The sequence below is a fragment of the Hordeum vulgare genome, chromosome 4H (assembly GCF_904849725.1).
Source record: "Hordeum vulgare subsp. vulgare chromosome 4H, MorexV3_pseudomolecules_assembly, whole genome shotgun sequence".
Classification (NCBI taxonomy): domain Eukaryota; kingdom Viridiplantae; phylum Streptophyta; class Magnoliopsida; order Poales; family Poaceae; genus Hordeum; species Hordeum vulgare.
Genome location: NC_058521.1, coordinates 386,904,656 through 386,932,641, shown reverse-complemented (window position 1 = coordinate 386,932,641; position 27,986 = coordinate 386,904,656). Strand labels below are relative to the sequence as shown.

Here is a 27,986-nt window from a genome sequence, read left to right as displayed (position 1 = left end):
TTTCCTTCTATTTGTCCTCTATAGATGAATGCTAATTGTTTTTCAAGAACATGATTACAATATACGCAGCACTTATTACATGAACATTCGCCGCATTGGGTAAAAGTTGGCATGCTGATAATATCCAAGAAAAAAAACTATTCGAATAAATCAAAGCACACTTCCTGTATGATTAACAGGAAAAAATGTTTTTCTCCGGCATCATTAGTTGTGCAAAATTAACTCTCCTCATGGGGAAATGAAGATGTTTAATCTGGCTTGCCTTATTTACAGATGGGGTAGGAACCACGAAGTGGTAACCTGAACGCTTGTGTAACTAACAGGATGCTTTTAATCAGAAGGGCCAATCATTTTCTCTGGAACAACGAGTTCATGGAATTCCTTTTCCGTCAAAACTCTGAGGCTTAAAGCAGCTTCCTGGTAACAAAAAATGTGAAGGAACCAAGGATTAATAATAAATTCGAAATATAATCCACACTTGTACCATAATTTTAAGCACACATCGGCAGCAGGCAATAGCATTACATTATGATACACTGTAATAACTAATCATGTTAAAACAGGAGACCAAAGAGCCCAACCGTAGGTAATGTAATGAAATCTAGACTTCTAATCCAAATAACATGATCATGAGATTTATGACTTATAGTCGGCTGTTAAAATTCCAGCGGAGATGTGAAAGGTATGGTATGCACATGACCTTGGAAGCTAGTCTAAAGTATATGCACTACAGAGACCAAAGCAAATCAAACAGATGCAATAATCACCTTCAGTGTTGTTCCTTCTTTGTGAGCTTTCTTAGCAACAGCTGCAGCATTGTCATAGCCAATTTTCTGTATTCATCGGGGAATTAAACATGCATTGTCACAGGTTGTACAACAAGAATTAAGTTCAGAAATGTAAATAATGCATTTTACTTACGGGGTTCAACGATGTTACCAACATCAAAGACTGTACAAAATAACAGAGAAATTAATGAATTATAATATATTTATCTGAACTCGATAAAAAGGATAGTGCAACAATCAAACTAAAAACAGATCAACATATTTACCTCGTGCAACAATTGTGAAATTCTCTTATGGTTTGCTTCTATTCCCCTGACACAGTTTTTCTCAAAGGATACAGATGCATCCCCTAATAATCTCAATGACTGTTGGAAAAAAGGAATGGGGTGTCAACCAAATTATAGCATGCAAGCAATAAAAGAGAAATGGGGTTAAATTTGGCAAGTCACAGTAACAAGAGGTATACAGATTTATAAGAGGGTTTAGTGTGGTTATTCAAAGACAGTTCACTCCATCCATTAAATAAGCATAGAGTATAACGCATGAAAACAAAGATCATACTCGAAGCAATCCAGCAGCAATCATTGGCTTATAAACGTTCAGTTCAAAATGCCCATTTGAACCACCTATTGTAACACCGACATGATTACCCATAACCTGCAATATCACAAATCCAAACAAGAGTTGATTACCATATTGAATATTCACAAATCCAAACAAGAGTTGGTTCCTTGTATACCACCAAATATGTGTTATATCACTATATTATTAGCAAGGATGATGCAAACGGAAGGGTGATAGTGCATATTGTGGTTTAGACACTGGTCCAATCAGGAATCAAAGAGGTCTTGTTTGTGCACTAGCCAACGCAACCAAAAGTCTGAAGTGATGGAAAGGGTTAGGCAATCCACATTTACACTTCAACAGTTTGCACGATAGCTTCTACGCTGCTTAAAATTAAACATTTGACAATAAACCTGAGCATCTAAATAGGGACTCATGGCAAAACTACAAATGAAGGATACTATTATAACACGTTCTATCAGCCTTCTGATCTGTACAAGACAAACCCTTAAACATTATCTTTTAAAAATAACCATTGTAAAAAAAACTAAGGGTTTCAAAATATCTTACTGCACACCTGACTAATACAGCTAGACAGAGCAAATAGGGAATTATGTAAAACATAAGCTGAAAACAGGTCTATGATAAAGATCGATAGAACTTAATATTATAGTTATACACTACAGAAAATGTTTAACAACTGGTGGGAAATAAACAGCACTTGTGCATCAAAAGCATAGAGCAAATTGCAGATAATCATTTAGACTAGAACGATATATTTAGAGAGTCTCTAGCAGATCCTGTAAAACAGGCCGTCCGGTAATAATAACCGCCGATATAGCGGACAGGGACGTTTCTTTATGCCCGGAACAGATCCTGTAAAATCGGTCGTCCGCTTTTTTTGCGGGATCCTGCAAAGTCCAGACTGATTCCGCCATATCTACGGTTTCCCTCCCTCCTTTTGCCGGTTCCCCTATCCTTCCCGCTAGTTGGCGCGAAGGAAACTTCCGCCCCATCCCATTCTCGCCTCACTCGCCAGCCACCGCCTCCAATCTCGCCGTCTCCTCGCCGCGCCGCCAATCGACCTTAAGGAGTACCGCAGGCCCCTAGGCGCCGCATTTTACACGCTGCCGCCACCATCTATGCTGCTCCGTCATCCCACGCCTCCCTCGACCATGCATGCCAGCGCCGCACCAACATCTTTCACCGCCGGCGCCAAGCAGAAGCGGCAGGAGTATCACCCCGTGCAACACCTCCTTCCTCCCTCGCTCCGGTTCCTCCCGTCGCGGCCGCTGACACAAGGAAGAAGACCGCCTCCACCGGCCCGGCCGGTGTGCGAGCGAAGCCCCCGAGGAAGGAGGTTGTGGCAAGAGTGTGTGCGGGCGAAGCCCCCGAGGAAGAAGGCGGTCGTGGCAAGAGGCCGGGCTCCTCCTCATCCGGCCGCCCACATTCTCCCCGATCACGGCCACTCGACCGGTCAGGCCTACAACAAGACCGATGAAAGTTCTGGAGGTAAAAAAATAATATTGTGCTTCAAACGCTCAGGTGATCTTTGGTTTGACTTTGAAGCACTTGTATACATTTTGCCCGTTGAATTTTATAGCCAAAACATGCAGTCAACATATATCTAAATGTTGGAGGAGAGTGAGGTGGTTTTGAGTGCTCCCCTTGACGATTTCGATACGCCTCAAGTGGAGGTCAGGGCGGAGGTGGACCAAGCAAATGACAATGGTGATGAAATGAAGAGATTGAGGAGGTCGAGTACGATGCTAGAGTGGGGAGGACCGGCAACTACACGAAGACGGAGGATGTGTGCTTGATTCAAGCATGGGAGAGTGTATCACTTGACCCGATGATCGGCAAAGATCAAAGCATTGGGAGTTATTGGCAAAGGATCAAGGACAAGTACCACCGGATCTTGCCGTTCCCCTCCGGCCGATCATTAAAGTCAATCCAAGGCCATTGGGACGTGATCAAGAAAACATGTGGCCGTTGGAGTAGGTGCTTGGAGCAAGTGCGGAATGCACCTCCAAGTGGCATCGCTATTGATGATTATGTAAGTGTTTTTTCATTTTGTTGACTTTGTCCGAGTTGATAAAAGTTTGAGTTCATAATTGCCTCAATGCCCATGTGTAGGACCGCATCACCAATGAATATTTAATGCAAACCGCGGGTTTCAAGGGCCTGCCGTTCACTCTTCATCATTGTTGGCGCTTGCTCAAGGATATGAGAAGTGGAGGGTGAGGGACAAGCAAGCTCACTCAAAGAAAGGTCCTCTTATCAAATTGGAAGATGAGGATGATGATAGTGATGATGCACCAAGAGGAGGAAGAGACAAGGGCAAACCGGATGGAAACAAGGAGAAATCAAGAGTAAAGAGCTTGGCCGAGGCAACTACTTTGAGAGATCAAATTGGTGACATGACGAAGATGAAAGAAACCATGTTAACTAAGCATTGGGATGCTCAAGTGGCCATGGCCGAGAAGAAAGACAAGCACAAGGAGAAGTGGGAGAGAAGGTGTGCCTTCGAGGCGCGCAAGATCACACTAGAGGAGCAAAAGAGGAGGGACGAGAGGACCGTTGAGGAGGACCGGTTCATGATGATGAATCCCCGGGGGGGCATGGATGCAATGACAAAAAAGTTGGGAATTGAGAAGAAAATGGAGGATCATGTGCCCAAGAAAGATGAGCTTCAAAATCTGCCGTTGGGTTGGGCAAATGTACGTGGTGGTGTGGGCTTTGGAGGGGGTTTTGCTTCCAGGGCTTCATCATTGGTGGTGGAGGGTTTGGAGGTGGTGATGGCTTGGGCAATGGTGGTGGTGTTGGGTTTGGAGGTGGTGATGGCTTGGGCAATGGTGGTGGTGTTGGGTTTGGAGGTGGTGTTGGCTTCGACATTGGGGGTGGTGGTGGTGGTGGTGAAGCTTTTGGCAATGGTGGTGGAGGTGGCGGTGGTGCTTCGGCAAACGGTGTTCATGGTGACGGTGGTGCTCATTCTCCGATGCAAGTTGAAGATGGTGGTGCTAATTCTCCGGTCAATGTGGATAATGGTGATGGAGATGCTACGGCCAGTGGTGGTGGCGACGATCTTCACAACATTGATGATGTTGCTTCATTTCTTCATGACCGGTGGCCATTTGCTGATGTTTTATTTGTTTGATCGTGCATTTGTATGGCTAAATTTGCTACCTCGTATGGTGCTCATGATTTTAGATGTGATGAACTAGTGTGACTATGTATATATAAATCTTGTGCATCTATATGAATTCAAGCACTTGTCAATATTTGCCCTATGAATTTTTTTGCGGTACAGTGAGGCCTCCGGCACGGAAAAAAAATTGCGGGACGAGTTTACAGGACCTGTTCCGCCGGAGGCTTCGCAGTACCGTATTTTTTTTACAGGCGGACCGTAAACAAAATTTGCGGGACGGGACTTTAGAGGATCTGGAAGAGATGCTCTCAAATGGAAAAATAAGGTACGAGTAGCATACCTGAGCACAAACCATGGTCAGAGCTTCACACTGGGTAGGATTGACCTTTCCCTGAAAGAAAGAAGCAGTTACATACCAGTGGAGACAACAAAGCTGTAATCGACGAACATGCTGAACAATCAAATTAATAGTGATATACTGCTTACAGGCATAATGCTGCTCCCAGGCTCATTTTCTGGTAGGATAAGTTCACCAAGTCCACAACGAGGGCCACTGTGATCATATTGGAAATGTTATAAGTGCAGCTCCTCAAAACATTAGGAAAATAATGATTATGAAAAAAGATAATAGAAAACTGTACTGACCTTCCCAGCAAGCGTATGTCATTTGCTATCTTCATAAGAGATGCAGAAATTGTGTTCACAGCACCACTGCTCTCAACAAAAGCGTCATGAGCTGCCTATTACGCAAATAAAAAATGATGACATTAGCACATAAGTATGAAATAAGATCAACAGTGAAAAGGAGTTGGGAGGTGGGAGGAGGGGAGGAGCAAAGCAATAAAAAATTGTAATAGTTCAAAAGCACAATCAAAGCAGGGAAAGGGAGGAATTTGCTATTACAGAGAGCAAGGTAAACAATTAGCAACTTAGCCTAAATGGTTTCTTAATTGCCCTGGGTTAATAAACTACCAAGGGATCTTCAACAATCAATGTTTGCTGACAAATGCTCTAATCCATGCTTCTGTGCTTCACTTAAAATGACGTTCTTTTGCGCAAATATATCATGGGAACATATGACCACAGTTCAATTACAAAAGTCATCTCATATGAATTTGCATGGAACCTTCAACCAACCAACCCAATTGACAATTTAAGGTTAAGTGTGCACATAACCACTAACCAAAGCTTCAAACTTGTTCTCTGCTGTCACGAAAGGTAGTTCTGTTTCCTCAGCCACAGCAGCTGCAATTTTGCCATCAAATCTGCAATAAGGGATCAAGTTTTAACCAAAAAGAAGAAATAGGATGCACAAAGAGCTTATAAAATGCAAGGAACGAATAGCCTGTATAGAAGTCAATGTTAATAAAGTACTCCCTCCGTCCCATTATATAAGATGTTATTACATCCAATATACACAAATACAGTGATGGACTTACAGTTATTCATATATAATCGATAATCTTTACAAATTGGGGTAGTACTTATTTTGAACATCTTCGTACCTCATCAGCTAAGACCAGAAGACCACATAGATGGTTTCACAGCAGAGGTTAGCCTGGTATTTGAGAGCAGCTGAACCTGAACTACTACAAAACTACAGTTTGCTTCACCTGGATTATTATGGCCATAACACCCTGGATTGAGGGTTACATGGATTCTCTCCACACATGACACGTGAAAGGGAGATAATTCAGAGAAGACAAAAGATTTGAAAAAAAGATATCAATGTAACCAGTACTGGAGAGGGACTTTGCAATCCAAGGGGTTTAGAGTTAGTAAGACTAAGACCAGGTATATGAGGTGTGCCATTAGTGGTGCTGAGTATGAGGCAGAGGTTAGACTAGAATGACAAATAGTGTCCAAGAGACGCACGTTCCGATAATTGGGATCAGTGCTGCAAAGTAGTGGCGGTATCGATTATGTTAGCCACAGGGTCAAAGCAGGGTGGATGAAGTAGTGCCAAGCATCTGACATCCTTTGTCCCAGCGTCCCACAAAAGCTAAAAGGTAAGTTCTATACGGCAGCAACTAAACCTGGGATGCTATTTGGAGCAGAATGTTGGCCGACTAAAAAACAACACATCCAACAAACGAGCGTCACAGAGATGCACATGCTAAGGTGTCGGTGTACTAAAAAAATGGGGCCTTTAGTACCCAGACTTGTACACAGGTAGACAGCGGCCTCCGGGGCCGGCAAGACCTTGCCGGGCAACATCAACCTTCAAGCAACAGCAAGCCAAGGCCACAAACAAGGCCCCAGCAAGGTTGCGGGGAGGAAGATCTGACAGCCGCCACGCCCGACAGGACTCCTCTGGATCTCCACCGCTCCACCTCATCAGGCTGATTGTCAACATCAGTGAGGTGTCGAGCGGACGAGTGGTTAGGTGGGTCTAGTCAGAGGCCTCTAGCAACAGTCATTGACATGCTGCAGCTTCAATGACACCCGAGCCACGGTGTGTCAAGTAATAAAAGGTAGCTGGACGTACGGCACAGAAGGAGAGGCAATCCTTGCCAGGGAACGTCACCAGCGCGCCACCTCACGGCGCATTTAATGCTTTTGTCTCTGTCCATCACTATAGCTCTGCCAATAGTTTTGGCAGCTATCGTATGGACTATTCTCCCACGAAAAGACCAATTTAGGACTATAAAAGGAGGTCCTGGGCTACTTTTAGAAAGGTCGACTCTCCGTTCATTCTACACGCGTAGTTGCTGCCCTTGAGAATCCTGGCCAGGCGAGCGCACCTGTACTGTGAACAAACATATAATCCACCAGAGCACAGGACGTAGGGTTTTACGCTTCCGAGCGGCCCGAAACTGTCTAAATCACTGCGCATGCAGCCGTCGGTGATGCTCTTTGTGCACCCATAGTCCCCGTAGAACCATAGCAAAGGGGCCTTGCCGGTCCCATATATCGTCGTAGGGAAATCCCTAACATCTTTGGCGCGCCAGGTAGGGGGCGATTTGGTGCGCAAATCTTCTCCAACACTGCTTGTCTTCCCCAGCACCTTCATCGACTCCCATGGTGCCCAAGAAGGCCAAGGGAGCATCAGCATCCGTCCCGTCCTCGTCCAAGCTGCCCACGCCGGCCGCTACGGGCGACGGAGGTAGGGACGGACATGCGCACTCCGCACCGGAGCGCGCAACCACAGCACTATGCGGAGCTACGCTAGCCGCGACCCGGACCCAACCGTCGTGACGTCACAGGACGCACCGGCGGGGTCCGAAGACGAACGCCACGGCCCACGCGTCGCCTCCGCCGCCTGCTTCACAAGACAACTGCAATCAACGCTCCGGGGGAGGCGACCCCGGCCGACGTGCGGAGAAGACCCCTGCGCACTGATCATAGGGCGCGCGAAGCCAACGGACAACGGGTGACGACGCGTGGAGGCACTCCTTCTGGCATTGCCAGGAGTAAGAGCGTAATCTATGCCTCCATCGCTCCATGCCCAAAACCAAGGGAGAAGCCATGGCGCAGGCCCAGCTGCTGCTGAATTTCTCGCCCGCGCAGGAGAACATGCAAGACTGGAGGGCAACCATACAGAGCCTACCGAGCTTCGCAAACCGCGACAGATCAGATGCAGCAAAACCTTCGCACGCACGTCAGGTGGCCACGACTAGGCCCACCATCGGACGGGACGAGGGCGGAGCACCTAGAGTACAGTCGCCCCCACAACAGCAACAACCTACCGCGGGACCGGCGTGCAGGACGAGATGTCCCACACCTCAACGGACCCACGATAGAAGAAAAATCAACGCCGGGTCTTGAAGGACAGGCGCAAGGACGACGCGCGCACCACCATCGAGAGGCGACGGGAGACGCGTCGCCAATCGGATGGTCACGCGGATCCAGTCGCAGACGAGCCAGCACCGGGAGCCTCCAATGGCCTACCTTACAAGGTTGGTTGCCCCACGTTCATCCGCGAGCTGCGGCAAGTCCGCTGACCTTCTAGCAGAGCCTTCAAGCCGGAGTTGCCGGACAAATACGATGGCAAGATCAGCCCGTCAGAGTTGCTTGACATGTACACCATAGCGGTGCAGGCTGTCGGGCGGTGGGGGGGGGGGCGATTCCACAAACTACTTCCCACTAGCGCTCAAGCCTAACGTACGGAGTTGGCTGATGAACTTGCCGGAGGGTTCTATTTCCCCCTGGGCGGTTCTATGCAACCAATTCGTTGGCGCATACCACGGGGGCCACAAACTCCCGAGGCAGCCCAGTGATTTACATGTGATCCCTGAGAGAGACGGCAAGACCCTTTGCAAGTACATCCAGAGATTCAGTCGTGTACATCACAACATCCCTGACATCCACCTTGTCGCGGTGATCTCTACATTCCATACGAACATAAACAATCGCTGGATGCGCAAGGAGATGAGCATCAACAAGGTGCGGGACATCACCGAGCTCTACACTCTAGCTGACAGATGCCCACAGGGTGGAGAAGGCAGAAGGCTCCCTGGAGAGGACGTTGGCGCGGAAATCGACTCAGACGACAATGATAAGGCGCCCGCCTCCAAGGGGAAGAGCCGAAATCGCAACAGGAAGCGCAAGGGCAAGGCAGTTATGGATGTCGAAGGCGCCAACAACTCCACTACCAGCACGCATGAGGTGCCAACCGATTGGAACTCCACGTGGCGCCAGCAACCCCTCGTCCGAGGGGTCCGACAAGGACGTTTGGCAACGAACTCAACTTCAGGACAGAAAGGGTCACCTTCGACTTTACCAAGATGTCCCTGCCATACAATGGGATCTTGGGCCGACCGGCGCTGGCGAAGTTCATGGCAGCATCCCATCACGCCATCTGTCCCCATGCGCACCCCATCAAGCAGAAGGTCCGAAAGCAAGCACTGGAGCAGCAAGAATTCATTGCCAAAGAGATCAAGGAGTTGGAAGCAGCAGACCTAGTCAGAGGCGTCCTTCACCCAACATGGTTGGTGATCCCTGTGGTAGTGCGCAAGGCAAACGGAAAGTGAAGGCTTTGCATTGACTTCACTGATGTCATTAAGGCGTGCCCAAAGGACCCCTTGCCGCGCATCGACCAGATAATGGACTCAACCGCCGGCTGCGACCGTCTGTCCTTCCTTGACGTCTATTCCGGTTATCACCAGATTTTCATGGCCAAGGAAGATGAAGAGAAAACAGCGTTCATCACTCCTTGTGGCACGTACTGCTTTAAGTGCATGCCATTTGGACTGAAGAGTGCGGGATCAACTTTCGTGAGGGATGTCCAGATCGGTCTCGGTCCACAGCTGCACAGGAATGTGGAAGCCTATATGGATGACATTGTCGTCAAGACCAAGGACGAGGCCACGCTAGTTCAAGACCTTGAAGAAACCTTTGCAAATTTGCGCAAGATCACCTTGAAGCTCAACCCCGAGAAGTGTGTGTTCGAAGTCCCATCCGGCAGGCTCCTCGGATTCTTTGTGTCAAGGATGTACGTCGCCAAGATTGAAGCCATTGAACAGTTGGAAGCTCCTAAGCGCGTCAAGGATGTACGCCGCTTGGCAGGCTGCATCGCCGCCCTCAATATGTTCATCTCCAAGTCTGCGGAACGCGTTCTGTCGTTTTTCAAGATCTTGAAAAAGGCAGGTCCTATGAAATGGACTCCGAAGGCGGAGGCTACGCTGCAAGATTTGAAGAGATACATGTCCTCTCCACCGACCCTGGTCGCACTCAAACCCGAGGAACCGTGTTGTTATATCTAGCGGCAACAAACCAAGTGGTTAGCGTTGCACTAGTGGTAGAGAGGGAAGCTAGGGAAGACGAGGCAATAGCCCCTGAGCAAACGGCAAACCAGGGCCATCCCCGGCAAGCCAAGAAGCCAACAGCAAGGGCACGGCGCAGGAGGCTGGACGGTAAGTTGTGCAAAGGAAGAAGACGGTGCAGCGACCAGTGTACTTTGTCAGCTCTCTCCTGGAGGGGGCTAGGTCAAGGTACTCCGGGATACAGAAACTGCTCTTCGGCCTTCTCATGGCCTCCCGGAAGTTGCGCCACTACTTCCAAGCACACCACATCACCGTCGTCACCCACTTCCCACTGCAGCGTATCCTTAGGAACCCGGAGGCAATCGGCAGGATTGTTGAGTGTCCCTAGAACTGGCTAGCTTTAATCTAAGTTCTAAGAGCCCAACAACCATACAGAGGAGAGCCCTGGGAGAATTCATTGATGAATGGACGCCAACGCCAAATGAAGAAATCCCAGAAACAGCCCTTCACGGCAAGGAGGAGCCTCAAGAGTGGATCATGTACTTTGACTGGGCTTTTTCGCTACAAGGCGTCGGTGCCGAAGTGCTGCTTGTCGCACCCACCGAAGAGCACCTCAAGTACGTGATCCAGATGCACTTTCCATGAGAGATATCGACCAACAACACAGTTGAGTATGAAGGACTGCTTGCCAGACTACAGACAACAGCCGACCTCGATATCAGGAAGTTGATAGTCCGAGGGGATTCTCAGCTGGTGGTGCGTAAAGTAAACAAAGATTACCGGAGTCCTCTGACGGAAGCATACGTCGATGAAGTGAGGAAGTTGGAGGAGCGTTTCCACGGTCTACAAATGGAGCACATCCCTCGTGTAGAGAACTACATTGTCGATGACCTGTCAAAACGAGCCACTCGGAAGTCGCCTATGGAACCAGGCACTTTTGAACTCCAACTCACTCAGCCATCCGTCACGCCATCAGAACGACGAGCCAAGAAAAGAAAGGTGAACTCCGACAACTATTTCCCGACAGAGCCACCCATGGCCGCCAAGAAGGTTGCCGAGGACAACAAAACACCTGCCGGTGAGCAGCAAGCTCCGGCGGACCCAGTGGCCCTTGCCGTAGAAGCCAGCGCTCCCGCAGCAGAAGAAATGCCTTTAGTCCTTGTCATCGAGCCCCTGGCTCCGGCATGGGCACAGCAAATCATTCGGTTCCTCCAAACCGGAACCTCCCCGAAGATCAAGAGCAAGCCGAAAGAGTAGCCAGACAGTCAAGTATGTACCAGTTCGTGGACAGCGTTCTGTACAGAAGGAGACCCCAAACAAGGTGAAATTGAGGTGCATTTGCCAGGAGGAAGGACGACAGTTGTTGGCAAAGATACATGGAGGGATTTGTGGCTCCCACATTGTGTCGTGGGCCCTTGTCAGAAAGGTGAAATTGAGGTGCATTTGTAGGGAGGAAGGACGACAGTGTTGCCGGGCCTCAAGACGAGAACTTTCGACAAGCTGCACAAGCATGGAAGGCACTGGGTCGATGAGCTCCCGACGGTTCTTTGGTCAATCAAAACGACACCAAATCGAGCCAACAGCGAGACACCCTTCTCCCTTGTCTATGGAGCAGAAGCTATGCTCCCCACGATACTCACACACGAGTCACCTCGAGTGCATGCCTTTGACGAGGACCAGCAAGAGCGGCTACGGCAAGACAATGCCACGCTCCTCGAGGAAGATCGTCACCAGGCTGCATTGCGTGCCGCTCGGTACCAACAAGTCTTGCGCCGCTATCACAGCCGCAAGGTGCGCGCCAGGAGCGTTGAGGAAGGTGACCTTGTTCTTCGACGGATTCAGTCCGCGAAGGGATCCAACTCGTGTAGTACAAGTGGGAAGGCCCTTACCGGGTAGTACAAGTCACCAAGCCTGGCGCTGCCCACCTGGACACCGAAGACGACACTCTGGTGCAGAACTCGTGGAATATCGAGCATCGTCGCAAAGTTCTACCTATAAGGTGCGGTTGTCAGGCCTCCCAACAACCACTTTTGTACAAGTCTTGCGGCAAGGCGTGTAATCCTTTGTACAAAGCCAGGTGATGACCCTGTGCGTAGCAAATAAAGCTAAGTATTCCACAACCATTTTGTCAAAGTACATGTAAATTGTTGTGGTCGCTCATCGCTTGTGTAAGGTGGATACGGGACCGCCAAGGTTTCTAGCCTCCTCTATTTTCTCTTCTTTATTTTTCTCAAAAGGGAGAAGAAGACCCCACGCGCAAGTCCTCCGGGGGGGTGATGGCACGGACACCTACAGATGCGGCGGCAACCACCTTGCGGCAAGGGAAGCAGCAAGAGAAAAAGCTAAGTGAAAATATCTCAAAAAATTCCCACAACCAAGTTAGCACTCGTGTAAAAAAAACTGCACGCGGAGGGCCTTCGTCGAAATTACGACGCGCTAAGTGTCCGAGCTTACTCAACACCCAAAGCAGCCACGGCAAGGACGACGAAGTGGTCTTGCCGGAGGCAACGCTATCGCCGGGATGCTAAGGACTCTATCCTGAAAACACCCGTGGTGAAGACGCGCGCACCGGCAAGCGACGCATAGGGTCCTTGTCAAAATTGTTGCGCGCTTGGGTGTCTTAGCTAAACACTCCAAGTAGTCACAGCAAGGACGGCAAGACGATCCTACCGGCAACACATCAGCAAGCGTTCCCGAAAAGCGTAGGAAATAAAGATGAACGAGTGCGGGTTCATGCCAGGAAAAGAGAAAGAGAAGGAAAAGGCAGATTTACATCAAGACACAACGGGAATTTAAAACATTTAACACGACAGTACCCTATGATTTTCTTTGCATGTTTCTTCAGGGTTATACAGGGTGCCACTTAGATGCGGAAGGAGATCTACCACTACGATGCGGTGATTGATCTGCAAACGGGGCCCCTCGCGGATGGAGTGCCAAGTTCGGACCAGCAAGCCAAGACGCGGCGGCGCCTTTCGAATCCCGCCACGGCGCTCTCGCATCTACTCAGAGTCATCATCCTCGAGCTTGGCGTTCGAGGGGTTGTCCTCGTCATCGCTGTCACTGGAGGTGTCAAGCCCGCTGGAGCTGGAGCTTTCCACACAACAATCCAGCCGGCTACCGGAGCTCCCGAAGAACCTCACGGAGAGCATGGCCTCTCCCAACAATCCAGCCGGCTACCGGAGCTCCCGAAGAACCTCACGGAGAGCATGGCCTCTCCGTCAAACCTGAAGTGAAGAAGATGCTCCGGACAAAAGCCACCGAAGCGCGCGAACGGCTTCCACCCCCGCGTTAGGAAGATGGCATTGTTTGGGGAGAAGTCGACTGCCACCCAAACGGGTCCGTTGCAGCATCCATCTGCCCGGAGCCACGGACCCGCTGGCTTGCTGCCTTCCATGGCCCTGGCGGAAGGGTCAGGAAGACGCAACCAACTACGGGTGCGGCGAGACCACGAACTCATGTGCCGCATCCCATGCGAGGGGGTCTGCCCGGGTCAGCGGGGAAGGGATGACGCCATGGCCGCCAAGGCGCGAAGCACACCGTCCTCCACGATCCGAAGCCGCGCTCCTACCGCGGGAACCAGCACCGGACACCGCTGCTGTCGCCACAATGCGCGACTAAGGAGAGGTCCGCGAGCCAACCGCTGGAGTGCGGGCTCGATCGCGACCTCTACCCCTCGCCATTGCGACGGTAGCTCTGGGAAATCAAAGAAGATGGAAGAGAAGAATGGCGATGACTGGAAGTCCGGCCGAAAGAGGGGTGAATGAGCGGCGCTTCCCTCGGACCCCTTCTTATAGGGGGAAGACGAGGGGGCTGGCTCTTCGCCACTCCAAGGGGCAGTCACGCGTCATTGCAGCAACCGCCCAGCTTCGCCTATACCACGCCCTGCATGCGACATGCGTCATAAAGGGAATAGTAATGGACGAGACGGCTCGCTGGGAAAGCAGTAAAAACCATCATAACCGCAAGGGATTGCGGCCGCGTGTTTTTGGGCCTAGCCCAACAGCGTCAGGGACGCAAGCATGGCCCAGGCCCGAGGGCTACTGTCGGTGTACTAAAAAAAAAGGGGCCTTTAGTACCCAAACTTGTACACAGGCAGATAACGGCCTCCGGGGCCGGCAAGACCTTGCCAAACAACATCAACCTTCAAGCAACGGCGAGCCAAGGCCAAAAACGTGGCTTGCCGAGAGGAAGAAGATCTAACAACCGCCGCGCCCGACAGGACTCCTCCACCTCATCAAGTTGATTGTCAACATCACTAAGGTGTCGAGCGGACGGACGGTTAGGTGGGTGTAGTCAAAGGCCTCTGGCAACAGTCAGAGACATGCGGTAGCTTTAATGACACTCGTTCCGTGGCGTACCGAGTAAATAAAAGGTAGTTGGGCGAATGGCACAGAAGGAGAGGCAATCCTTGTCGGGGAACGTCGCCAGCACGCCACCTCACGGCTCATTTAATGCGTCTGTCCCTGTCCATGAGAGTTAGCTGTTTCCCACTATAGCTCTGTCAATAGTTTTGGCAATTATCGCATGGACTATTCTCCCACGAAAAGACCAATTTAGTCACTGTGGTAACCCCTTGGACTATAAAAGGAGGTCCAGCTTTAGAAAGGTTCACTCTATTCATTCTACGAGGTCCGGCTTTAGAAAGGTTGACTCTCTATTCATTCTACACACGTAGCCGCTGCCCTCGAGCATCCTGGCCGAGCGAGCGCACCTGTATTGTGAACAAACACATCACCAGAACACGGGACGTAGGGTTTTACGCTTCCGAGCAGCCCGAACCTGTCTAAATCACCATGCATGCAGCTGTCGGTGATGCTCTTTGTGCACCCATAGTCCCCGTAGAACCGTAAGCAAAGGGGCCTTGCTGGTCCCATAGATCGTCGTAGGGAAGTCCCCCGACATACGGTGGATGTGTGCCCATACAAGAAAGGACTCAATTATGAAAGAGGTAATACGTGAAAGGGAGGAGTGGCGCCGATTGAAGAGAAGCTTGTCCAACACCGACTAGGGTTGTTTGGGAAGCTTTTCCAACACCAACTAAGATTGTTTGGGCATATCCAACGGAGGCCTCCAGAAGCACCAGTTAATAGTGGAACCCTCAAGGGTAGCGAAAATACTAAAGAGGGACAAGGAGCAGCCAAAGCTGACTTGGGAGGAGGTAGTAAAGAGGGACTAGAAGGATTCGAATGTGCGTGAAGGTTTGGCTCTTGATAGGACTGCATGGAGATCAGCAATCCATGTGGTGGAACCTTAGTTTACTCTTTTATGGGTTATTTACTTCTTTGCTTTACATATGTTTCTCTTAGGTTCCATATCTAGCCTACCCCAACTTGCTTGGGAGTTGGGACAAAAGGCTATTGTTCTTGTTGTCGTTGTAACCAATGAAGAAAAAACATGCACCTAGGCATATACACTGAAGCGTGTCCGGGCGCTAGGCAGTGGCAAAATGCACAATTAATTCCTAGCGCTTTTTTCCTTGAAAGATGGAACAATTTATCTATAACAAAATACTTGTAATTTACCCTTTCTTCGTGTTCAAGCCAGTGCCGACTGCAGTCCCACCTTGAGCAAGCTGCATACCAAGGAAAAATGATCAGTAGATACTCATTTCCGACTGCCATTTGATAAATGAAAGAACATTAGTACAGTACCTGATACATCCTTGGTAAGGTGCATGCAATTCGGTCAATTCCATATTTCACCTGCAAAGAGAGTGCAATACAATCGTGTAAGGCTCACTAATAATGTAAGGTGCATAGTGATCAATAAGGCAGTAATATATGTGGGGAGAATTTCTACCTGTGTAGCATAACCACTGAACTCTTGACCAAGAGTCAGTGGGGTGGCATCTTGGGTATGTGTACGCCCAATTTTAATAATGTCTTTAAATTCATCAGACTGTGACACAAAATTAGCAAATTTAACAGGACAGCATATTAGTTATACGCTATAAGAACAACCAAACGATATGAAATCTAGCTACTGACACCAATTACCAACCAAAGTAACATGTCATCCAAAGAGCAAGCCAGAACAGGGACTGTCATAAAGCACAAGAAATTCTTGATCACATGAATGATCAAAACATGTGTTCTATAGTTTTTGTAGCCGCATTCACTAATAATCTGCAAGCAAGTGAACTGTTCATTGTTCAAACTTAGCATATAAGTTATACTGCTTATGTTTTACAATTTGCAATTCATTTTCAACACAAAAGAAAGAAATATGTATCAAGTGCTGAGATCTCAATGTAACAAGATTATATCTCGAGTGACAAACTGACAACAGATATTCATTTCAACCATACACTATAGCTATCAGTCATATACAGAAAGGAAAAGGTGAACCCACAGATTAACATCTCCCCTAATAATAAAGCGCGGAGCGCTTCTGCCGTCCTGCCGTCCGTCGTGGCTTTTTTGCAAAAAAGTCCCTCCGTTTTATAGCATTCAACCCGCAGTCCCTGGTTAAGTGGAAAAACGTTTTAGATTTGCAAGAAAGCCCCTCGCCCCCGGATCGGATCCGCCCCACCGCCGCCAAGGCCGCCCCGCGCCAGCCACCCCCGCGCCTCCTCCGCCCCCTGCCCCTCCTCTCCACCGACTGGCTCCTCCTAGCACCCGGCCGGCCCTCGACCGGGGCTTCCGCCGCCTGCTGGCGCAGCGCGCCACCGCCACCTCCGGCTACGACCCGTCCCTCCTCCGCGGGGTCTCCTACAAGGTGGAGGACAGCGACGCCGACAGCCCCGTCCGCGTCGTTCAGCCCGTCCCCGCCGACGAGCAGCAGCGTCTCCACTCTCCAGCGGCGGCGGCGGCGCAAGTGAGATCTGGTACCTCCAGTAGCATCAGCAACAGTTATCGGTCACCCAAATATTGTTCCGGTGTTATCAAACTCATTCGATGCCAATCCGGGATTCTTTGGATCTAATGGTGCTATACCAGGAGGTTTACCTCCCGCCCGAGCGTCCCCGCCGTCGGTGGCCGTGCCGCTGCCCACCGGCCGCCGGCCAAAGGTGAGTTCTTTCCAGCTAAAGAGCAGGCCTGGAGTCCTTTCGGTGCTGCAAGTTTGTGAAGCTCTCATGTTATCACCATCCCAGTTTCCCTTCTTCAGATATGCAGAATTGTTCCTTGTTCGTTGGATGCTTGAGCAGGGAAATGGTTTTCCTGGAGAGGCATCTCTACTGAATCAGGTGTTGAAAAATGTTCTCTTGTGTGTGTTTCAGTGCGAACTCGGATCAGTTGCTGCTCCAAACCCAACAATTCGGAGGAAGAACCCGCAAGAAGCGAGTCTCCCAGCGATGCCCAGGTCGGCCGTGCATTTACTACTCTTCTTTTCTTATAGTTGTCTCTGTTTCAGCCATACAAATTCATCTAGCCATAAGGTGGAGAATGCAAAGAGTGGGGACACTGTCATTCATATTTGGCGTGGTAATACCATAATAAACAGTCAGAAACCTTACGGTCTTGCAACATCTTCAGAATCAATATTCTGCTCCAGTCGGGCTCTATGTATACCCTGTTTTTTTTAGTGGAATATGTAGTATATCCTGTTGATCATGGATTATCTCAAAAAAAAAAAGGCTTTCAAATTAGAAAGTTCTTCAAATTGTACAAGTAAATAATCCTTGAGAGATGTTTATGGCGAATGTCAACTGTCAGTCTGCACAAGACACAAGTGATGTATACATGATCCCCAAATGGTGAACAGTACCATTCTGCAAAATAAAATGCCTCAAGAACCAAAAGGGGCATGAACAATTTGTGGGCTTTTTTTGTTACTGCTCTATAGAAAACTTCTCCAGGCTCGTTTTGCTTTCAATTCTGATGCGCGTTTTCTTTCTCATACAGGATGAAGAAAATATTGGCTCCAGACGACGATGTCTAGCTTGCCTGTGTGCTGTAACATTAATCAGTGCATCGGGCCCAACGTTTTATGCGCCAAAAGGATTTGCTGCGGATATGACGAACAAGCCTGGCATACAAAAAGCTGTGTGCAGAAATTGTGGTGGTGGCGGCGCTATAATATGTAAGAGCTATTGCATTACCTTGGTCTCTTTCTATGTTATTACGTCTTCCTGGGTTCCATGCCTTGACCCTTGATTAGTCTGATGAGTAGACTTCCAGCTTCAATAGTGTGTTATAAGGAATTGTGCTTGTGAAGAACAATTTCGTTGATTGTAATTATATTCATTGAGTGTGTGTTTGTGTGGCTGATTTTTAACATTTAATTAAATTTTATATGATGACTATACTTTTCTTTTGGAACACGGACGCAGATGTACATACGTACTTAATACACTTATCCCTATAAATGCACACAGGCATGTACACTCTATTCTATGAACACCTTTGAAAGACTGAGCCGACAAATCATCTTAGATTGACGAAGTCGTCATAAACGTCTCCGTAGTCTATGGGAACATCTTCTTCCATTGAACGCGTATCATTGGAATGCCTGAAATAAATCTATACCTAATAATAAAGCGGCTATTGCTTCCGTCGGAAAACCCACCGTGGTATTTTTATAAAAAAGCCCCTGTAATTTTTGTTATTCAACCCGCGCTCCATCATTTATCTGCAACGTAAAAGGAAAAACGATTCGCTGCAAAAATTATACCCGTACGCATCGCCTCCTTCCGTCGACTCTGGGCCACCCTGGCATGTGCCCAGGCCGCCGCCACACCACTCGCCGCCGCGCCCGACCTCAACCGTCACCGCTGCCGATCTCAACCCACCCGCCTCCGCGGCCGTACCTCTCCCCGCTCACTGCCCCCGTTGCGGCGCTCGAGCGCATCTGGTCCACCCTGGCCTGTGCCCAGGCTGCTGCCACACCACTCGTCGCCGCGGCCGACCTCAACCACCACTGTTGTCGATCTCAACCCACCCGCCTCCGCGGCCGTACCTCTGCCCGCTTGATGCCCCCTTTTCGACGCTCGAGCACGGCTTCTGGATCAAATCAACGCGACAGCTACAGTGACTGGGGATGATGCGTCTGCTCGATGCAGAATGACGGCGGCGCGGCGGAGCGAAGTACTTGCAGGTGGAGGCGGGCCTCCATGGCTCACACGGGGAACTCCGAGGTTATGGCGCGGCAACGGCGACTCCTTATGGCCAGATAGAGGCGCCTAACCCTTGCTCCCCTCATCGTATCCCCTCCTCCGGCAGGAACTCATCATCTAGTGAGATCCCCTCCCCATGCCTCCAACCGTGTGCCAAGCACCGGCAAGACATTTTGTTTTGTGGGGATTTGTCTGCTGATGAATGAATGTATTGAATGTAAGATTGTATTGTTGTAGAGACAGAGAATGGAACACCACCTTCAGTTTGTCATCTGATCCTACATTCTCTACCCCATGAGTGAAATAATATAACAGTCCATTGATCAATTCACGTAACCTCTTTGTTTTGCTTTGCTTGTCCCGCTCAATTTCTCATCATGGTGGAATTAACAATGGACGGGTTGATTTCTCAACAAAATAGGATAGGACTGACTACATTAGTTAGTTAGCTTATTATTTTAATAAATCAAAATGATTATAAAAAGATTAAAAGCGTGTGATATTTTTTTTCTCCCGTTGCAACGCACGGGCCCTTTTGCTAGTAAAGATTAGATTAGAGTTAGATAATACCAGGCCTGGAATTGATAAAAGAACCAAGGACATTAGGGTGGGGCATCAAGCAAAAGTTAAGTCTTAAGTTCCCGAAATTGCAGCGTGAATTTTTTGAAGAGCTGCCTGTTAGCTATATCCACTAGCATATAGTACCTTCTCCGAAATGATGCATAATTGTCGAAACCACATTAAAAACTTACTCAGAATTTGAACAAAGAGAGGACAGTAGGCCACTACAATGCTTTTGTGCTTGTATGGAGTAAGCTGCGGTTATAATGCAGTCACGACGTCCACTCAAGAAGTAAACAAAAGCATCCAAGGTTGGGACGTCCACTCAAGAAGTAAACAAAAGCATCCAAGGTTGGGCCGGCCGACAGAAACCTAGATATACTAAATTACTAGTGCATTTATTTAGCTGCTACAAAATCTTTTACCTAGACCCCACATAGCTTTTGGCACTGGGCACACCATATGTATATATATAAAAGTTGATCGGTGAAAAGATAGGCATAATAACAATATAAGAGGCACAAAACAAGCAAAATAACTAATATTCTCGCAAAACAAAAGAGAAGAATTTCTACCTTTGAATGAAGTGACTTATGCAACTGCTCCAGACTTGGGATAAACCTTGAATTGATCTCTACAGCTGCTGCTATGTGCATAACCTGAAAACATTATCAACACAACTCATAAATCTCTGCAGAGAAACATGGCGAAATAAAGATAGGAAAGTAGTGAATACTTACAGTTGGAAATGTATCATTTGAGGACTGTGACCTGTTCACATGATCATTAGGGTGTACAAACTTGTCACCACGCTTATGTCCAAGTATCTCAGCTGCCCTGTTTGCAATTACCTGCAAAACAGATCATAAATTATAATGGCACAGCATATTAACACCAAACTGAGCCCACAGCATCCTCACAATCAGTGGCAGAGGCCGAATTTTTTTAAGGTAGGGCGGACTCTAAAACATAAAACAATTCAAAGTAAAATCAAAATTGTCATACACATCCGTTTGTTTACATCGCCACATTGAGCTATTGATTTCGCTCGTGCGGACGGAAACGGAGGCGGGAGGGTGTGCTGGAGTTGCCTTAATGATTTGGTGTCATGTGGTGTCATGCGTTTCTTTTTATTTGAGGGGTACTTGGTGTCGTGCGTGTGCAGGAAAGGAACAAAGTTGTCTATGATTGGATCGTGCGTTAGTTTCCTCCTGGCCACCTCTGGCTTCATGCGGTGGAAGACACAGCCCAAATTTTCATTATGCTGCTCACGGCCCAACAATGCAATAACCACCAGGCCTTTGCAGCATGGGTCGGTCTTCCCTAAATATAAATAAAAACTAGCGATCGATGTGCCTAATCCTAACTGTGATACATATACGTATACCTGGCAGGAAATCAAGGTAGGGCGGGCGCACACCCTCGCCCTACCGAGAGCTCCGCCTGTGCTCACAATGCTTATTAGATGATTTAATAAATACTAAACGAAAGATATTACATCAAAGAATCTGCATGTGTAGGACATAAACCTCATTGGCATTCATGTTGCTTTGTGTGCCACTGCCAGTTTGCCAGATAACAAGCGGAAAGTGATCATCCAACTTTCCCTCTGCAACCTCCTCAGCCGCCTGCATTATTGCCTTCCCAATTGTTGGATCAAGTCCATACTCCATATTCACCTTGAAAAGTAAAATGACCAAGTAGTAAGGCCTCCAGGCATACATTATAGTTAAGTTAAGCATCCTACAAACTACCTAGACGAGATGCTGAATTACTCGAAATCTTCTATCTGCAGGCTAAATAAAATACTGTATCTAAAAAATTATCAACATTGCAATCTGTTTATTTCTAATATACCATGTGAAACATTTACCTATATGGTGTTCAGTTAACCGTCGATCTACAACAAGCTAGCAATGCTCCGGGGAGCAACCAAATGCGTCTAACCCTCCAGCCACAGACACACAGGCATTAGAGAAAAGACTCGATTATATACCTTAGCAGCGCACTTTTTTAGCACGCCAAAGGCGCGGATGATAGGCACGGGCATCCGCTCGCGCTCGCCGCCAATGTCAAAATTTTGCAGCGATCTCTGTGTCTGCGCGCCCCACAACCTACCCAAAAACCACGACAGCAGCCACATCCAGATCAACCACGCCATCCGTAACACGAACAGATCAAAAGCCAAAACACGGGAACTTGTAGGCGGTACGAATCCCACGGATCAATGACACGAGCTCCTAGAAAATCAAGAGGACAACCACGTACTTGTCGTTGGGTACGCGGATGGGGCCGAATGTGTCGCGCTCCTCGCGGAAGTCGGTGGAGATCGGGCGGGTCAGCGCCGGACGGAGCAGCAGTGCAGCCGCCGACGGCGAGCCTGATGCGCCCGCGAGGCGTCGCAGAACCATCGCCATCTCGAGGCCTTCTCGTAAGTTTTCGCGTCGCGTAGAGCCTAGCGGAGGGAAGCGGCGGCTGATGAGAACCGGGGAAGGGGGGAGGAGGGGAATGGGGTCAAGAAGAAGGTTAGAGTTGGCTAGATGCATCTAACTCATTTAAAAGAACTAACCTGGTACATTTTATTGTCTAGGGTTTTCCTCCCCTCGCGGCAACGTATAGAGTTTGTCCCGATCATTGGAGTCCGGCTACAACTCTCTCTCGGTGTGGATTGCGGTCATCCATATATACGCACCGGATCGGCAAGGTTAACCCCTGCGCTAGGGTTGTTATCGCTCGCTATGGCGACTTCTGGCTCGAAATCGTCAGCTAATAGCACGACCATGGCGGACAAGTCGATGGGGTGGACGATCTGATAGGGAAATTAAATCTGCAAGAGAGGGAGGAGGATGATCTCAACTTTGATGAGGAATTCCCAGGTGAGATTGGGGAAGCGGAGTTCATGGCAATTGCCAAAGTCCATACTGATAAACCCTTCTCCATGGGGGGCTTTCTACGAAAATATGCGCATGGCGTGGAGCTTGGCACAGGGTGCTACGTTCAGCGTGTTGGGCGAAAACCTCTTCTCGATCACCGTCAACTGTCTGGGCGATTGGAAGAGAATTACTGAAGAAGGTCCTTGGCTCTTCCGGGATCATGGGGTCGTGATCGAAACATACGATGGCTTCACGAAGTTTGATGATGTGGCTCTTGATAAATTGGCGGTATGGATCCAGATTGTTGATCTCCCTCCAATGTATAGGAAGGAGCAGGTTGTTCGATCTCTGGCCAGGAAAGTTGGGGAGGTGATGAGCGTCATGTTAAACCCTAGATGGGGTAACGGCAGTATCGGCAGGGTTCGGGTCAAATTGGATGTGAACGAACCACTGATGAGGTTTGTTTCTATAACTAAAAATCAGCGGAAAGTGTATTACTCAATCCTCTTTGAGAAGATGACGGTGTTCTACTATGTGTGCGGACATATGGGGCATACGTTCTTGGAACATGGCAATGGGAAGCATGACAAAGAATCTATGGCATGGGGTGATTGGATTCTCGCTCCTCGGTCGGGAGCTCAACCTCAAGGGCCCAGACAGAACACTACTGCGGGACAGAAGCCTAACCCCCAGGGTAGAGCTGAGAGTGGGAAGGCCTCGGTGAAAGAGCTCCAGGATGACGCCAGTAGCCCTCTTAAACCTGGCGATGGGAACAAGCATGAGGGTGAAAAATCTCGTAAGAGATTAACGTATGATGAGCCGCCCACAGAACCAAGTAGCTCAAAACTACCTCTTCTCCTGGAGTCTGGGGCTGTCGGAGCAACACCAATGGAGAACCTTGGACCTAATCAATGTGTTGACGGGGAGGAGGAAGACGATGTGTCATTCAAAGCGATCAAAGACGGGGTGCAATACTGTCATGGATGTTAGTCATCAGATATCGGCGAGCTCCGAGAAGGAGCTTGACCGGACGCAATGAAACTGTTATGCTGGAACTGTCGTGGGTTGCGGAAGCCTGCGGCAGTGCGTGCGCTTGTGGGTATCCACGGGCGAGCAAGACCAGATGTGTTTTTCCTGTCTGAGGCGCAGCTGAATAAAGCTAAGGCGGGGAAGTTGATGAGACGACTAGGGTTTGATCAAATGGTTGTTTCGGAGAGTGACGGACGAAGCGGTGGGTTAGTGATGCTCTCGTATAATAACTTGGGGGTCACGTCGATGGAAGTGCATACAAACTTCATTGATATTCGGATTAATGAACACAACCCGGATGGTTGGCGATTCACGGGGCTGTATGGCGAACCCAGCAAAGAAAGGAAGCACCTTACTTGGGATTACCTACGACAACTACATGCGATGATAAGCCTCCCTTGGCTCATTGCGGGTGATTTTAATGAAATTCTGCATAATAACGAGAAGGAAGGAGGTACTCCACGACCGCTTCGATGTCTCCGTGGATTCAATGATGCACTGACCGACTGCGGGCTAGATGATCTAGGCTTTGCGGGCGACATATTCACTTGGCATCGTGGAAATATTCGTGAGCGCCTGGATCGAGCAGTGAGCAACATGCAATGGGCGGATATGTTCCCTGATTATGTGTCTCAAATGAGGAGTACGACAAATCAGATCATCGTCCTATTCTCATTAATACGGAATATAGCTCAATGGTGCAGCAGAGGAGGATACCTGGTACCCGCAAGTTCGAAGCACGATGGCTAGCGGAGGAAAATGTGGAGACTATCATCCAAACGACATGGAACAAACGGAAGGACGAAGGTTTGGGTCCATTGGCAGACATTGTTGCTGGGGTGCACGCTGATCTCCATCGATGGGACAAGGAAACACTGAAGGGACCAAGGGCAAAGTTACGGAAGCTGCAAGCCGAGCTTAATTCCGTGCTCTCAGGACCTTTAACCGAAGAGGCGATAATCCAACAACACAAGCTTCACATTGAGATCGAGGAGATGCTCAAGGAGGAGGAACTTTATTGGATGCAAAGAGGTAGAGCCGACTGGCTTGCAAAAGGGGACCAACACATCGGGTTTTTCCACTGGGCAGCTAATGGCAGGAATAAGCGGAACTTAATCGTTAAAATCCGAGGCTCTAATGGCGACTGGGTGGAAAACCTTGATGACATACATGAGAATATCTCGTCCTACTTCTCCAATCTCTTTACCTCTGAAATACAGGGGGATGAGGTGGTCTAATCCAATAGGTAATTCCAAGGGTTACATAAAAGATGAATGTTGATTTAAACAAACCCTATACCAGGGAAGAAGTGAAGAAAGCCCTATACAGTATTGGTGATCTCAAGGCCCTGGGACCTGATGGACTCCATGTTGTGTTTTACAAGAGGTTTTGGCACATCATTGGAGAGGACTTGGTGGATGATGGGGTTATAGTCCTAGGGTAGGGTCATAGGCCTGCCCAATGGGTCCTACCCGAGGACTACCCTTCATAAGGGATAAGGCCCTTAGTCAGTTCCGACTGAATTAAGGACTTCCCATCATCCAGTCGGTGACGATTCCTACATCATCTAGTCGGAGATGAGCATTCGGATCGTATCAAACTTACCGACTGGATTCCACTCTGTACATCGTAACCCCCGTGAAGGGCAACGGTCATACGTTTCCATGTACCTTTATTAGCATTTAAGACATACGTTACCTGTAACGTATGCAGTTATTCGCCACTACTCCACCCCTGTGCACCGAACCGTTATGAAGAGTAGCGCACTCTATATAAGCCGCCCTTCCCCACTGGTGCAGGGGTTAGCAATTCATTGTAATCCATACTACACTCGACATCAAGCTCCAAGAGCACTGAGACGTAGGGCTTTTACCTCCACCGTAGAGGGCCTGAACTCATACAACCTCGTCGTAGCTAAGGCTCTGCCCATCCTTTCGTACCCTACACATCTACTGTCAGACTTATACCCACGACAGTTGGCGCCCACCGTGGGGCAGGCGTCTAAGCGACTTCCGGCGAGTTTGCGACTACATCTTTTCATCATGTCATCCGGTGGAGATTTGAGCATGGGTCACAAGATCCTCTTCGGCGCTCTCTCCTTCATCGTCGACGATTCTGCATGGCTTGAGGATGCCCCTCTCGACGTCGAGGCACTCCCAGTCGCGGGGCTACGCACTTCCGTGCCGGCGCCCGCGGTGTCCTTCTTCTCCAGCAGTCAGCTCCGGTGTCGACCTACGCCGCCGTCACGCGCCGCAACAAGCGGTCTCGCCGTCCGCGGCTCCAGCGTTGGGTGCAACACGCCCAGGCGCGCCAGAGCGCGTCTTCACAAGTGGCGGTCCTCGAGTCGGTTGTAGTTGCACCGTCGTCCCAGTGCTCGGACTCAATTCCGACTGAGTTTCCTTCCGAGTACGTGGGTCGCGGGCCTGCAGCCGAAGTGCACATGGCCAACTCCCATGAAAGCCCCCGCCAAACCGGCCGGAACGAGCACAAGGTCGGCGAAACATCCGGCGCTCGCCGTCAGCCCCGCCGTTCTGCCAGTCGGCGCACTCATCAGAGCAACGTGGAGGTGTTCCGCACACCCGTCCTCAACCTGGCTGCTGCCGCCAAGATAGTCGATTCCCTCCAGCCGACTGATTCAGAGGCTGGCAGAGGGATCGAGCAAATCCGTGCCCTGCTGCACACGGCGCAGCAGCAAAATTCGGCAGTCTTCCAGTCGCACAACAGGATCGACAATAGTTATGTTCACGCGAACACGCATCGGTCAGTTCACAGCACCGGTTCTCATCAGCGACATAGGGGAGGCAGCCGTTCCATGAATCCCGAAGATCGTCGCCGTTCACGCACCCCTCCGCGGGGTGGGCCCTACGGGCCCCGACATCATGATGACCGGCGTTCAGTCGGTGACACTTATGATCCAAGGCCCGACGCGAGGGGGCATATCGCCCAGAGGAGGGTCGACAGGGGCCGGGCCCACCGCGATGGCCACGATGTGGACCGTCCGAGTGGAAGCAGGACCATCGTCTCTGGTCCCGAGTGTTTCACTCGAGCCATCCGTTCAGCTGACATCCCTCCCAACTTCCGATTGGCGACGGGGATCAGCAAGTTTATAGGAGAATCCAAGCCAGAAACGTGGTTGGACGACTACCGAGTGGCAGTCCAGACCGGAGGAGGGGACGACCACGTCGCCATGAAACACCTCCCTCTGATGCTCGACGGCTCGGCACGAGCGTGGCTGAACCAGTTGGCTCCCTCAAGCATCTACAGCTGGGCGGATCTGGCCCGAGTCTTCATTAGGACCTTCGAAGGGACATGCAAACGCCCTGCTGGTCTCGTGGAGCTCCAGCACTGTGTCCAGAAGCAGAATGAGCCCCTGCGCGATTTCATTCAGCGTTGGACGACCCTCTACCACACGGTGGAGAACGTCACAGAGCACCAAGCAGTCTGCGCCTTCAAGGCAGGCGTGCGGTACAAAGATCTGTACCTGAAGTTCGATCGAACAGGCGACATCTCCATGAGTAAGATGATGGAGATAGCGGCACGCTATGCAAATGGCGAAGAAGAGGACCGCATTCGTAGTGGCAAGCACAAAGCAATCGCCGATGGAGATGGGAACAACACTCGGAAGCAAAAGCAGAAAGCTCCGTCCACTCCGCAAGCAGAGGCCGCAGCCGTTACCAATGCCAAGTTCAAGGGCAAGGGGAAGGCTCAGTCCACCCCCAAGAAGAAACAGTACGGAAACCACATCCTGGACCAGCCATGTCCAATTCACACGAAGATGGATGAAGAGGGCAACGCCATATTTCCGAAGCATACCACTCAGCAATGTCGCCTCCTGATCCAGGGGTTCGGCGAAGGGCAACCAAGTGAAAAGGACAATGAACAGGATGAGGAGGACAAGGAGGATCCGTTCCCCCAAGTCCATGCAACACTGATGATTTTTGCTGACGTTTAGAGCAAGAGTCGACTGAAGCTGGTGAACAGGGAGGTGAACATGGCCACGCCGACCAACCCCGCGTTCCTCAAATGGTCTCACACTGCGATCACCTTTGACCAGTCCGATCATCCAGCACACGTACCCACCCTAGGGAGGCAGGCTCTGGTCATCGACCCGGTGGTGGAAGGAGTCCGACTGCGCAAAGTCCTCATGGGCGGCGGCAGTGGCTTGAACATCATGTACGCTGAGACTCTCAAGGGGATGGCCATTCCGATGTCCAAACTTAGCGAGAGCAGCATGCAGTTTCATGGAGTCGTCCCTGGACG

At 49.6% G+C, this 27,986-nt stretch overlaps 1 protein-coding gene across 1 annotated transcript; it reads right to left on the bottom strand.

The window, feature by feature from the left end:
- On the bottom strand, positions 1-22,376 carry LOC123448683 (fumarate hydratase 1, mitochondrial-like). Its single transcript, XM_045125651.1, has 17 exons — positions 22,093-22,376; positions 21,821-21,938; positions 21,354-21,503; positions 20,565-20,675; positions 20,400-20,483; positions 16,008-16,106; positions 15,860-15,910; positions 15,731-15,780; positions 5,684-5,765; positions 5,146-5,240; positions 4,987-5,053; positions 4,841-4,891; positions 1,350-1,445; positions 1,055-1,153; positions 922-951; positions 768-833; positions 1-417 (listed from the first exon to the last, which is right to left on the bottom strand). Exons 1-17 carry the CDS (start codon positions 22,368-22,370, stop codon positions 331-333), a joined length of 1,614 nt encoding a protein of 537 aa, XP_044981586.1. The 5' UTR covers positions 22,371-22,376; the 3' UTR covers positions 1-330.
- Positions 22,377-27,986: the final 5,610 nt, after the last annotated feature.

Excerpts from the sequence above, each read along its gene's own strand:
- LOC123448683 (XM_045125651.1), bottom strand. The coding sequence starts at position 22,370 with ATGCATCTAGCCAACTCTAACCTTCTTCTTGACCCCATTCCCCTCCTC. Across the intron at positions 4,892-4,986 it reads CTGGGAGCAGCATTATGCCT|GGAAAGGTCAATCCTACCCA; the intron begins GTAAGCAGTATA and ends TCTTTCTTTCAG. Across the intron at positions 834-921 it reads TGGTAACATCGTTGAACCCC|AAAATTGGCTATGACAATGC; the intron begins GTAAGTAAAATG and ends CGATGAATACAG.